This window comes from Bos indicus x Bos taurus, chromosome 9 (assembly GCF_003369695.1).
Source record: "Bos indicus x Bos taurus breed Angus x Brahman F1 hybrid chromosome 9, Bos_hybrid_MaternalHap_v2.0, whole genome shotgun sequence".
Classification (NCBI taxonomy): Eukaryota; Metazoa; Chordata; class Mammalia; order Artiodactyla; family Bovidae; genus Bos; species Bos indicus x Bos taurus.
This window is the reverse complement of record NC_040084.1, coordinates 73,368,957-73,382,884: the sequence shown is the minus strand read 5'-3', so window position 1 is coordinate 73,382,884 and position 13,928 is coordinate 73,368,957. Positions and strand designations below refer to the sequence as shown.

General features: G+C 39.2%; 1 protein-coding gene and 1 pseudogene across 5 annotated transcripts in view; one reads left to right on the top strand and one right to left on the bottom strand.

The window, feature by feature from the left end:
• AHI1 (Abelson helper integration site 1) overlaps positions 1 to 13,235 on the top strand; it is a 220,130-nt gene extending 206,895 nt beyond the window's left edge. For 3 of the 5 annotated variants that reach the window (XM_027551631.1, XM_027551630.1, XM_027551632.1), the window contains 2 exons: positions 7,498 to 7,600; positions 12,319 to 13,235. In XM_027551631.1, the coding sequence (XP_027407432.1) occupies positions 7,498 to 7,600; positions 12,319 to 12,321 (106 nt within the window). In that variant the 3' untranslated portion in view covers positions 12,322 to 13,235. The remainder of the gene's footprint in view (positions 1 to 7,497; positions 7,601 to 12,318) is intronic. The other 2 variants (XM_027551629.1, XM_027551628.1) reach the window with 2 other exon arrangements.
• LOC113898459 lies at positions 3,919 to 4,535 on the bottom strand (annotated as a pseudogene).
• Positions 13,236 to 13,928: the final 693 nt, after the last annotated feature.

Genomic DNA, 13,928 nt, shown 5'->3' with positions numbered 1-13,928 from the left:
TCATACATCACCAGCAAACTATCACCTGAATGTAACAACCTTGAACAGCTCGGGTATCTGCCGTGCCCTCCCATCCCACGTCACCATTCCCACATCTGGGTACATGTTTCCACACACATACACACAGGGAATCCATACCAAGTGTCCTTCAGGAAAACATTTATTCAGGTTAACCCTGCTAAACCCACTCCAGTATTCTTGCCTGGGAAATCCCATGAACAGAGGAGCCTGGTGGGCTGTAGTCCATGGGGTCGCACAGAGTCAGACGTGACTGCAGCAACTTGGTCCTCCTGCATTGGCAGGCCGGTTCTTTACCACTAGCACCACCAGGGAAGCCCATCTAGGACTACGTATCATTGTATATCATATATGAAGCCCGTGTTGCTTCAGAGCACGGTCACTCATCATCACATTTGAGTCTCCACATTTCCCTGCAGACCATTGCTCTTGCCCCTCCTCTGCATGTGGAGAAACATGACCTGAGAGGTAGGAAGAAGCAGACCCCGTCCCAGCACACAGATCCTCTGCTTCCTAATCTGCGTTCTTCCCATACTTTCACTCTGTCACATGACACAAACACATGTTCCAGGTCGTTCCGCTTTTTGTCTTTTATTTTATCTGCAAGGTATGTTTTCAGTAGCAATCTCTGAATAATTGAAAGTTTACCTAATAGTTGATGAGATAATTGACTCTAAGGAGTGTATACTCAATGACAGATCATACATATGAAAAAATATGCTGGATCAGTACAGACAAAAACTCCGTTTCAACAACCAGAAGTGATCATATTTGAATACATTATGGGAACAGTGCTGTCTTTGAACATGTTTTATAAAATACTTTAGAACTTTTACCTAAGATGTGAATGAAAGATTCTGTCCTCCGTCTGACCACTTTGGATACATATCTTCAGATGATGCAAAGATGCCACATAATGCTCTCCAGATGAAAATTCAAAAAAGCCTCAAAAAGCATCCCAGCATGTCAGGGTAGCTAGGCTTCTCTTTTTGAACCCAGAGTACTTAACAAGCTTCTGAAAATAAATCTTCATGAGAAGTTCAGTTATGTCTCAATGCTCAGGTTCATCTAAGGCCTTTGGGCTTTCCCTATACTCATAATTTCTTAGAATTAAGGATGAATTTACGTTTCTCATGATTTCAAAACTGTAGGCGACTTGAAGATGGAAATGCTATAGCGCAGTATGTAACAAAGTCATTTCTTTATTTCTCTAATTTACTTAAATGAGTCCATTGTGCCCAAGTAAATGGGTAGAAGCTATTTTTTTTCTAATTTTATTTTATTTTTAAACTTTACATAATTGTATTAGTTTTGCCAAATATCAAAATGAATCCGCCACAGGTATACATGTGTTCCCCATCCTGAACCCTCCTCCCTCCTCCCTCCCCATACCATCCCATTTTTTTTTGTTGTTTCTTTGCAGTGTTGCCATTCAGTTCCTAACATGTGTTTATTAGCTGATTGACCAGGCTATGTAAATGAGCCACATACGACTGCCTCTCACCACTTTCTACTTGAATTTCTTGTCTCATTTATACTTTGAATTTTTTTTTAAAGAAATGTCAGTCACTTCTGTGCAAACAATCTTTTCACATTTTAGTTAAAGCTACACTCTTGATACTAAGAAGAAATTGTATAGGTTAATTTTAAGCCTTTTTCTTGAAAGTCTTAAACTTTTACCTTTTGTATCTCATGCGTCTATGATGTGTTTATCTGCTGCCCAAGTCAGAGTTTTTTATGAAGCTTCTACAAATATGTTTTAATCCTTAAATAATATTAGTGTTCCCTAGTTGCTAATGTATCTTATATTGAGTTTGGGGGTTTATTTTGAAACATAGACTACTTTACTTCATTAACAGCTTTGATCAGAGAGAATTTAATTCAGATGATCAGTAATATTAAAGGCCTTTATTTGTCAACACTCATATGTGAACTGAATAAATAAATGAAATCTCTTCTTAATATAACGATAAGTGTTAACTCTGATTATCCAATCTCTCCTCCACTATATATTTTTCCATCTTTATGATCACCCCATTCCAAACTCCTTCAATTTCTTCTTCTTTTCATGAGAAGAAATTAATTCTTACCAAGTGTCAACCATTCTTGAATAAACATTCTCCAGGTTACTACAAGCTATTGGCTAATTTGAAAAATTTTTTGAAGTTAAATTTTAAAAAACCATTTTTTCCAGTTTTCCCATAGCTTATTTGAAGGAGAAATTTTTCAGAAGTCCTTCCACCACTGTTTTTGCTGATGTAACTCAGATGTTGAGTAGACTTACTAGTAAAGCTATCAGGGCCTGGAGTAGAAGATTTTTAACTACAAGTTCAATGAGTCTAATGCAAGTATGGCCATTAAGGTTATATATTTCTTATATTGTTGTTGTTTAGTTGCTAAGTCACGTCCAACTCTTTGCGAATGCATGGACTGCAACACTCCAGGCTTCCCTGTCCTTCCCTGTCTCCTAGAGTTTGTTCACACTCATGTCCTTTGAGTCAGTGATACTATCCAACCATCTCATCTTCTGTTGCCCTCTTCTCCTGCCCTCAGTCTTTCCCAGCATCAATATCTTTTCCAGTGAGTAGGCTCTTCACATCAAGTGGCCAAGGTATTGGAGCTTCAGCTACAACACCAGTCCTTCCAATGAATATTCAGGGTTGATATCCCTTAGGATTGACTGGTTTGATCTCCTTGCAGTCCAAGGGACTCTCAAGAGTTGCAGCACCACAATTCAAATACATCAGTTCTATGGTGCTCATCCTTCCATATGGTCCAACTCAACTCTTACATCCATACATGACTACTGGAAAAACCATAGCTTTGACTGTGTGGACCTTTATCAGCAAAGTGATATCTCTGCTTTTTAATACACTGTCTAGGTTTGTCATAGCTTTTCTTCTAAGAAGCAAACATCTTTTAATTTCATGACTGCAGTCACCATCCACAGTGATTTTGGAGCCCAAAAAGATAAAATCTGTCACTGCTTCCACTTTTTCCCTTTCTATTTGCCATGAAGTGATGGGACTGGATGCCATGATCTTAGTTTTTTGCATGCTGAGTTTTAAGCCAGTTTTTTCACTCTCCTCTTTCACCCTCATCAAGAGACTCTTTAGTTCCTCTTCACTTTCTGCCATTAGAGTGATACCATCTGCATGTCTTCTCCCAGCAATCTTGATTCCAGTTTGTGATTCATCCAGCCTGGCAATTCACATGATGTACTCTGCATACAAATTAAATAAGCAGGGTAACAATATACAGCCTTGACATACTCCTTTCCCAATTTTGAACCAGTCCATTGTTCCATGTCCAGTTCTAACTGTTGCTTCTTGACCTGCATACAGGTTTCTCAGGAGACAAGGTGGTCTAGTATTTCCATGTCTTTAAGATTTTCCAAAATTTGTTGTGATCCACACAGTCAGAGGCTTTAGTGTAGTCAATGAAGCAAAAGTAGATGTTTTTCTGAAATTCCCTTGCTTTCTCTATAATCCAACGAATGTTGGCAATTTGATCTCTGGTTCCTCTGCCTTTTCTTTTCTTCTTATATAGGCATTCATAATCTGTGTCTTACACAGAACTTTTCCATTTCATGCAAGTGGTTGAATGTATTGACATAAAGTATTCATAATATCCCCTTATTATCTTTTTAATATGAATAGAATCTGTAATAATGTTGCCTCTTTAATTCCTGGTGTTGATAATTTATTTCTTTACCCTGGTTTCCCCGGTCGGCCTGGCAAATGATTTATGAATTTTTTTGAAAATAACAAGCTTTTTTCCATTGATTTCTCTTTATTGTTTATCTATTTTCTGTTTCACTGATTTCCACTCTGATCTTTATTTCTGATAATTTTTTTTTGGTTTTTTTTTTGTGGTTTTTTTTTGTTTTGTTTTGTTTTTACCATTGAAACTGTTTTAATGTTGCAACTCCAAAATGCAACAATCATCAGCTTGTAAAGACCCAAATTTCAAAAATTCATTTTAATTACTCCTTCATACCTATTTTACAAAATAAAGGCAGAAGACATTTTAAATCCTCCTTGTCCTACTTGTGCTATCTATGTTCCTAATTTGTTTTCTATCACTACAGTGTATGTTGCAATTCCCATCAAATGCTATATAAGAAAAAATAAAATAAAATATTAACCTCTGCTTCAATGTACAGTTTCCAGAATCTGCCAGAACTGGGGAACTGGGCAACAAGGCGTTCATAAGTCTTCCGTGCTTTGTCTATAGGTTGATTCTGTGCCTCTCGAATGAGAATGCTCCAAGCGTCAAGGTCATAAGGATTCTCTTCTAATTTCTTTTCGGCTTTCTTCACCTTCTCTGGGACATACTCAGCTGCCTGTTCCGTGGCTCCGTCTCCTGACATGGCCTCAGCCGATTAGAATTACGAACTGGCCCGCGATGCCAAGCTAGAAAAGAAAAATTAAACTAAAAACCACCCCAAACCAGTAAAGTTGCCCCCTGCCCTGCGGAGCCAGACGGCCAACACGAATCTATTTCTGATAATTTTAAGTTGTACTTTTTAGCTAGATTTGTTAGGTGGGACTTGAACAATGTTTAGTCTTGGACTGTTTATTCCTCACCACTGATGAAAATCCCTTTTAGATATTCTACCTAATGCTTTCTGAGTTGTGAGGTTTTCCGTCCTGGCTGATGGAAGTAGGTACTGTCCCTGGCCTCAGGACATGTCCTCAGATGTGTACGTTCACCTGTACTCTGCTGAATATTCGTACGGGACCCTTGCAAGTCTTCACGTTCTCCCACTCTCTCCTCTCTGGCGGTCTGTGAACTGTAGCCTTCCTGGTCTCCTCAGACTCCTAGCCCTCGTTCAGGGAGTCCACCACGTTCCACACCATTTTCATCTCCCTGTGCTATAGCCTGTAAACTCTCAAGGCAGTAAGCTAGGCGATCGTAGGGCTGATCTCATTTATTTTCCATTTCTTTGTTATCACTTTCTTTTGTTGCCTGTGGTTCAATGTCTTGAAAATGGTTTCATATGTTTTATCCAAAATTTTGGTTGTTTTAGGTGAGCAGTTTACTTGGTCCATGTTACTGTATCTTGGAGGCAAGCAGAAGTCCAAATGTTGTATTTTTCAGGGCAGCTTTCTGTTAGATTGTATGTACATTATAAGGGAAAAAAGGTGGAAAGGATCACTCAGTCTGATTTTTCTGCAGTGGTTAGGAAAAGCCAAAGACGTAAGAGCATTTAAGTCTTAAAAACCATGTAGAGACAAGGTGAACAAAAAAGAAAAGGACCTAGAAATCAGAAGAGGGGCAGGAGCTAAGGCACAATTGCATGGAGGTGCCTGGAATACCCGGAAGCCAGCAGGGCACCCTATGACTGGAACAAAGTGGGGTAGGGAAATGCACAGAGCAACAATACTAAAAAAAAATGTTTTAAACAGTTTTTAAAATAATATTTAAAAAACAGAAAAACAACTGCTAGCAAGATACAGTGCAGGTCCACCGTGTTTCACAAAAATGTATGTGTCATATTTGTTTTGAATCTCTGGACCACAGCCCCACTTCTTCCAGGGCTTCCCTCCCCTGGTACTGGGATAGTGGTTGCCTCCCTGAGATGAGTCATCCACTCTCCACTTTACCGAGTCCTGTTGTGTCATTCCTGGGCTGCTTCCCTCGTTCTCCTTATCACCCTGGCATCACAGACATTTGAGTTTTTTCTGTGACGCTAGCGTGTGGGTTCCCTGAAGATAGTGAGCTATCAGTGCTTTTTGGGTCAGAGCTCCACCTTTCCTTTCTGTCTCCTCGTTTTCCTACTTTCTAAATGTGCTCTATTTGTTCTTTCATCTTTGTGACTTCTCATCTTTTCCTTCTCAGTCTTCTGACCTCACTTCATTTACATATGTGTGTGCTCAGTCATGTCTGACCCTTTGTGACCCCAAGGATCATAGCCCACCAGGTTCATCTGTCCATGGAATTTTCCAGGCAAGAGTACTGGACTGGTCACTATGCCCTCCTCCAAGGGGTCTTCCTGACCCAGGGAACAAACCCACATCCTCCTGCATTGGCAGGCGGATTCTTTACCACTGTGCCTGCTGAGAAGCCCTTTACTTACATGTCTCCCTATAGACTTCCTCTAGCTGCTGTAACAATACCAGAGACTTGGTGGCTTAAACAATGTAAATGTATTTTCTCATAGTTCTGAAGGCTGGGAATTCAAGATCAAGGTTCCAACAGGGCTGAGTGCTGGTGAGTCCTCTTTTCCTGGCTTGCAGGCGGCCACCTCCTTGCCATGTCCTCACATGGCCTTTCCTGTCTGTGTGTGTGTATGGAGAGAAAGAGCTCTCTGGTGTCTCTTCCTCTTTTTATGAGGACACCATCCTGTGGCTTAGGGCCTCACCCTTATGACCTCATATAACTTTAATTACTTCTTTAAAGGCCCGACCTCCTTTGTAAGATGTATTAACTTTGGGGGTTTCAACCTGTGAAAGACACAATTCAGTCCACAGCAGTCACTGTTCAGTCCTCTTTATTGCTTCATTTTTAAATTCTCATACTGTTTTTTGGGCTCTGTCATGATGTCTTCCCTGATAGCTCAGTTGGTAAAGAATCTGTCTGCAATGCATCTGGTTTGATCCCTGGGTTGGGAAGATCCACTAGAGAAGGGATAGGCTACCCACACCAGTATTCTTGCAGTTCCCTTGTGGCACAGCTGGTAAAGAATCCACCTGCAATGCAGGAGACCTGGGTTCGATCCCTGGGTTGGGAACATCCCCTGGAGAAGGGAAAGGCTGCCCACTCTGATATTCTGGCCTGGAGAATTCCACGGACTACATCCCATGGGATTGCAAAGAGTCAGACACGACTGAGTGACTTTCATCTTCACTTTTCTTTCACGATGTCTACCACCATTCCTGGACATCATAGAGAGGAGACACTGCCTTCCATTCTTTGAATTTCCCTTTTTTCATGATTTCTGTATTTTCTTTTCTCTAACATAATTTGCATTACTATATATACATCCATAAAATGTTTGTCTTCTATGTTACTGTTAATAGGAAACCATTTGAAACACTGCATTCCCATCTCACAGGTTGGGATATCACTGTTTTCTTTATGTAAACTTCTTCATCCCTTCTTTGTCACTAAGGGATCTCCTGCACTTTTACACACACACACACACACACACAATTTGATAAATTTTCTGGTTTTTCCAAGGGAGCTAATATTTTTCTGGGATAAGTAGGTTTTATTTTATTCTTGTCCCTTCATACAGTAGAAAAAGGAGCCCAATCAGCTAAGGTTTGTAATCTCTACATTATTCTCAGCAACTCCCTGCTTCCCGGACACATATATAATCACTCATGTAGTCTGTTGAATATTTTTCTCTCAGATCTTCCCATTTATCTCCCCTTTTTATTCCCATTGCCACTTCGCTGAATCAGAGCCCCATTTGAGCTGTTGCAGAAGCTTTCTCACTAGCTTCTTGTCTCCACTCTTCCCCTCCTGCAGTTCTGAGCGGGGCAGAGAACAGAGCCAGGAGGACCGAGGACATGTCATGGACACAAAGGGGAAGAAGATGGAGCAAACCAGCCGGAAAGTCACCCTCATTGAGGTGAGAGGAAACCAGGAGAGAGTCACGTCACGGAGTCCACGGGAAGGTTTAGGAAAAACCAGGAGAGAGTCATGTCACGGAGTCCACAGGAAGGTTTAGGAAAAGCATAGTCAACAAGGCCACATGTCAAAGAGAGCAAAAGCAAATAGGGACTGAAAAATGCCTTTGGGTTTGGCAGCCAAGAGGCTGTGGCCTGGGAGAGGAAGGTTTTGAATGAGAATCCTGGAATGTGAGTCAGATTGTCTCCAGCCCACGGGGAGAAGACCTGTCAGAAGAGGCCACTTCTCCCAAACATTGGACTTGAAAGAAAAGGCTGAGCAGTAGGTAGTAGAAAACAAAGGATATAGAGAAAATCTTTATATCGGAGGGAATTACAAGAATATTTATAAGCCAAGAGCCCCTTGAGAAGAGCCGGTCAATGTACAGTATAAGGGGAATAACTAAAGAGGACAATTTGAGACAAATTCAAATTCAGGACTACTTTTTCCACTGAGAGAGGTGAGTGGGACATGATGATGTTTTCTGGTGAGAGATGAAGAAGGACAGGAAAGGACTTTCTAAAGAAGGTGACCTCTGTTTTCTCTATTAGCAGAAGAGAAGTTTGGCTATTAAAAGTGAAATGTTAAGCTCTATCACATTATTCTCATCATACAGAAAGCTTATAAGTCAATAATTGTAGGATCATGAGTGTTAAGGAATGACTTTTTATTATTGATATCAGAATTAGAAAACATATTTTGAAACAGGTTTTTAGATCTAAATAACAGAACCTTTAAAATCATTTATGTCAAAGAGAAAAAAATGTGTAAGCAGAAGCTGTAAAGAAGATCCCAGTGACCTGGGATCAGGAAGAATTTCACAAAATATATGACAAAGGGTTAATACCCTCAGCATATAAAAAGCTGTAAAAAATCAAGAGGGAAAAGATTATCAATAGGAGAACTGACCCATAGGATACATAGAACATTCTTAAAGGGATATATATATATATATATATATCAGTGAAAATCTGAAATATGTCCAATTCCAGTGATCAAAGTAATAGAAATTAAATCAGTAAATGAGATGGTATTTTTCCTTCATGAAATGGCAGCAAGCTTCAGACTTACACAGCCTTGTGTTGATGAGAGTGTGCGGAAGTGGGTTTTCTCATATACTGCTGGTAATAATATTAAAATAATCCTTTGTAGGGTATAGCTTTTTCTTAAGTTTTCAAATTGTTCATATGTTTTGACCTGACAGTTCTACCTCCAAGAATTTACTGTAGGAAAGTATTTAAGTGTATATGTAGAGATTTAATTAAAAGGCTACTCCTTCAAGTTTTCAAAATGGAAGGGAAAAAATCAATTTCTATGAATAAAGGATTGATTATGAAATAGAATACCATGTGACTATTACAATAGTAAAAATATTATAGAAGTATTTTCATAGACATAGAAAGATTGATGATAAATTTGTAAGTTAAAAATGAAAGGTGATAAATTTGTAAGTTAAAAATGATTATAAAATAATTTTTATATAACATACATAAAATATGGAACAATATACATCAACAAATGTGAGTGGTTATCTCTAAATGATGGAACTGTAGTGATTTTTTATCCTTCATTTTACAGTGTGTATTTTCTGATTTTTCTACTCAGCATATTTTGTTATATATACTACTTGATCATTTCTTTTAAAACAAGAATAATTTCAGAAATTTTCTAATACAGCCCTTTCTTTCTACATATAAAGAAATTAAGGTCTCAGACCCAGAGTTTAAAAGTGCTTAAACTAGGACTCGATCTTCTGGCTCTGAGTTCAGAGTTATTTCTGCTACACAATGCTTTGCCTTTTAACTCTGATTAAATGGTAATATTGGGTTGGCCAAAGAGTCTGTTTGGGTTTAACCCAGTACTTTAAGGCAGGGGCTATAATATGCTCACATTTTCTCCCCCCAGTAATTCTCCTGGTGTCTAGCCACACAGCAGACCTTTGGGGAATACTCACTGGATTGAGTTTCTTGTGGAATAAGGCGCAGTATTTTTATGAATCTTATTTTTCATACCATACACACAAACACTGACCTGGTTTCCTATTCATTTTTAAAACCCTGCTATGAAATCTTCCTTTCTCTTTTCATATGATTTGCCTTTAAAAGGCCCTCACTTTGTTGCTCTCCCTTTGTTACATTATGGGGTTCCTTAATGAGGAGATGCGCAGAGAAAGCCCGGGTTCGCATTCATTCCAGCGTCTTGGTGAGACGGCATCTAACCCCTTGGCAGCAGGCCTCCGCCGTCTCCCAGGCGCTCAGTCCCTGTGCCGTCAGCAGCCAGCATCATGCTGCTGAGGCCCCCTTGCTGGCGCCCTGTTATTTGTCCAGGGTGTGCACCTGACTCTCCTCTTTTTCCTTTTATTTTGTCCCCTTGCTCCCTTTCATAGACAGTCTTTGATATTCTGTATTCAGTGTTCCCTCCTCTTCTTAATCTGAGTCATTTCACATAAATGTGCTGTCTTCACTGCCTACTTTAGCTTATTCTAGTTCAGTTTCTCCTCAGGTTCCATCTCCTGAGGGTCTTCCTGGCTCATCTGTTTATAATTTCTCACCGTTCAGTCTTGCCCCATCTTATGCAGCATCCAGCTCACTCATTTCCAGCTGTTCTCCTCTCCACTTCCCTTTTCTGTTTTTCTTCCTCGTTTTTGTCCTGCCAGTATCATAAACTCCTCCTCTCACTCTGTTTTGCCTTGTTAGATCCTCTGAGATTCTTTACCTCTCCCACTGTTTCTTACAGATGTTTATAGGCTCCCTGGGTGATTTGAGCCTCTTTCCCCTTGTTATCAGACCCTAATCTGAGGCAAACCTTACATACTGTACCTGTATACCCACCAGGACAGAATGATGCCCTTTTTCGCCCCTGGTGAGACTGTACCTTGGCACACCATACCTGCACCATTTTAAACTCTACCTCAGTTGCGTTTGTTAGCATGTTCACTGGAAACATTTCAGGGCTTCTATACATAGTGCTAATTTAGCAAATTTAAAATCAGGAAACAAGGACTGACAAAGGATTTTTCCCCCTCGTGTACATGTTTTTCATTTATTTAAGATTGGGCCATAAACTGTAATGGAAAAGAATATGAAAAAGAATATATATATATATATATGTATGTATGTGTGTGTGTGTATAACTGAATCACTTTACTGTATAGCAGAAATTAACACAACATAGTAAATCAACTATGTTTCAATAAAATAAATTTAAAAAAATAAAAATAAAAGATTGGGCCTGACCTTAAAGGCACAGATGTTCCCTAACCCTTCTGGTTAGGGTTCGGCAATGGTTATTAGCGCATCCTTCTTCCCAACGTAATGCTCTAGCCTCTGCTTTTCTCAGGAGTGATCAGTGGAATTGACCGCACCTAAGCAGTTGGCCATTATCCTTAGATTGAAGTTTGTTTCGTGAGAGCAACCAAATGTCAAGCCGTTTCTGCTTCAGTTCAGTTCAGTTCAGTCACTCAGTCATGTCTGACTCTTTGCGACCCCATGAACCACAGCACGCCAGGCCTCCCTGTCCATCACCAACTCCCATAGTTCACTCAGACTCATGTCCATCGAGTCAGTGATGCCATCCATCCATCTCATCCTCTGTCGTCCCCTTCTCCTCCTCCCCAGAATACCTCCCAGCATCAGGGTCTTTTCCAATGAGTCAACTCTTCGCATGAGGTGGCCAAAGTACTGGAGTTTCGGCTTTAGTATCATTCCTTCCTTCCAAAGAAATCCCAGGGCTGATCTCCTTCAGAATGGACTGGTTGGATCTCCTTGCAGTCCAAGGGACTCTCAAGAGTCTTCTCCAACACCACAGTTCAAAAGCATCAATTCTTCGGTGCTCAGCTTTCTTCACAGTCCAACTCTCACCGTTTCTGCTTAGAGGGAAGACAAAACAATTTTGTGTATGTCCAGATACTCATCACTGATACATGAACAACTGCATTAAAAAAATTCAGGTTCAGTCCCTCGTTTATCAACCTGTAATCGTGGTATACTTACCACATGGCCTCTAAAGAAACAACTTCTTGTTTCATCTGCCTGTTGGTTCTTGATTTTTATTAATAGTATAATTTGTTTTAGTTCAAAGCTGCATCTAGATATATAGTTAACCATCACTCTCTTGCTCAATCAAAAATGACACATGCCATTTTGGGGATTTATTGGAAAAACTATCATAGTTAACCCACTTCCTAAAAGTAGACATCGTCATAAACTAAATGAAAGAGTGCTGTTTAATAAAATGGCCTATATGCTTTCCAGTCACTAACCCTGAAGCAGCATCCAGGACAGTTTTTTTCCAGTGAATGAAGAATTTCATCAACTCCGATTGCCTGCACTTAATTTTAGAAGTTACCCAGGGTTTGCAATGCTGATTGTATGTATTTGAGAAATGTATTTCTTTCTTGCTGAAATTCACTGATCAGTGCTGCAGCAGGCCTTAAGCAACTGCTGGTGATACTGAAAGACTTTCACAGTTTGTTCAAGAGGCAAGCTAGACTTTCATTCTAAAAGTTAGACTGGGAGTATGTTCAAGAAGACAAGTCCGTGTTTTGGCCTCTGGTTGTGTGTGCACGTGTGTGTGTGCGGCACGCTGTTTATCACCTGTGCTGTTGCCTGGGCGTGCCAAGGTGATTGTGAGCAGAAGACGTTAAGCTCACTTAGTACATTGTGTGTCATTTTCTCCTAGTAAAGAGCTGAAGAATGAAGAGGGAAAGAACCAAATATACAGAAAGGAAATGACAAATGAAACCAAATGGAATTTCTCTTCAGAGTTCAGAAATTTCAGATGGCCAGGAAGAAAGGATCTACTACGTTTTAGCCTTATGAAAGAATCTAGAAAAATCAGAAGCAAGGTATGGGTGGAAAATAAATGTGGCCCTTTGAGCTGGTTATAAACCATCGGGTTTGTTGTTGATCAAAATAATGGCACTTGTGCTTATTAGTAATTGCATCAAAATTACATTACCACTGTTGGAAAATCAATAAAGAAAAATTATAATTGCTACTCAGCAAATACGAAGAAAAAGCGTTGGTATTGCTAGAATGTTGTTAAGTAATCATTTAATATTATTATATCTGTAGTGTGGTTATATGTGTGATGTTATGCTCAGAATTGAAATATATGCTATTGAAACTTAACTTTATTTAAAATAAAGATAAGCAGCTTCAGGATTTTGTGTATTCAAAATGTTCCAAATAAGAAAGGCATTAAAAGGTAACAAATGTGTTTGTTTTGATGAATCGTATGTATAACTTGATACACATAAACTAGAAGTGACTTTTGGCTAGACTGGCAACAGTTTTCCAAATATATTTTTTACTTTTAAAAAAAAGGCATTTCATGTTGAAGCATGTAAGTGATTTGTAGACTTAAATTGTTTTAATATTTATTTTAGTCTTAACACTTGTTTTTAAATTTTTACATTGGATTATTTATTCCTTTCGTTCCAGAGTAACAGTGTCATATTTGACTATGTATTTTGAAGTGTGAGGTTATAAAATAGGAAATTCCATCTCTTTGTGTTTTACTTGGCTCTTCTTTTTCAACTGTGTGACTGTAAGTCTGTCAATAAATATATAACCTCAAGAAGAGGTCAAGACTAATATAAAATTAGAAAACTTATTTACCAAATTAGACAACTGATTCCATTAAAATAAGAAGTGAGAAAAACAGTGTTGGGCACTGAGGTGTAAATTTTGCCCAGATGTATACACAATGTGAAGAATCTTCTAGTAAAAATATATTTGACTCTTCCCCTGCACATGTTGTAGGAGTATGAAAATTGGTAAACGTGCCCCCGCTGTGTAGAACTTTGGGCAGGGGGTTCACTAGTGAAGTGATGAGTGGCGGTGATAACTGCTCGGGCCCTCGGCGATAAGCACAGAAGTGTATTCTGATAGCACCAAGCTCCCCTGTTCTGGATGTGTGTTTCTGCTCCAGGTACAGCTGGCCCCAGGCAGCCTGAGTCACCCTTGCAGCAGCCTGTTTTTTCTGTCTTGTGAATGTACTTGATAATTAAAAACATGTGGCTCTGTGGAGTTTTAGCTCATAGTTTTGAGATATGTGTTGGTTTTCTGATTTGGGCTTTAATTACAAAGAATTTCAACAAGTTGCAAAAAGATTCTAAATCAAGATGATAATAAAATAATATGTCAGAGGACCTAACATTTGCTGAGATCCCAACGTTCATATGAAAACTAAAGGATTATTTTTATATTGCAATGTCTGAAGACAAACTAACAATTATGACAAACACCAGGAAAAGTTGTTTCTGCTCAAAGCCCATTTCTTTTCTT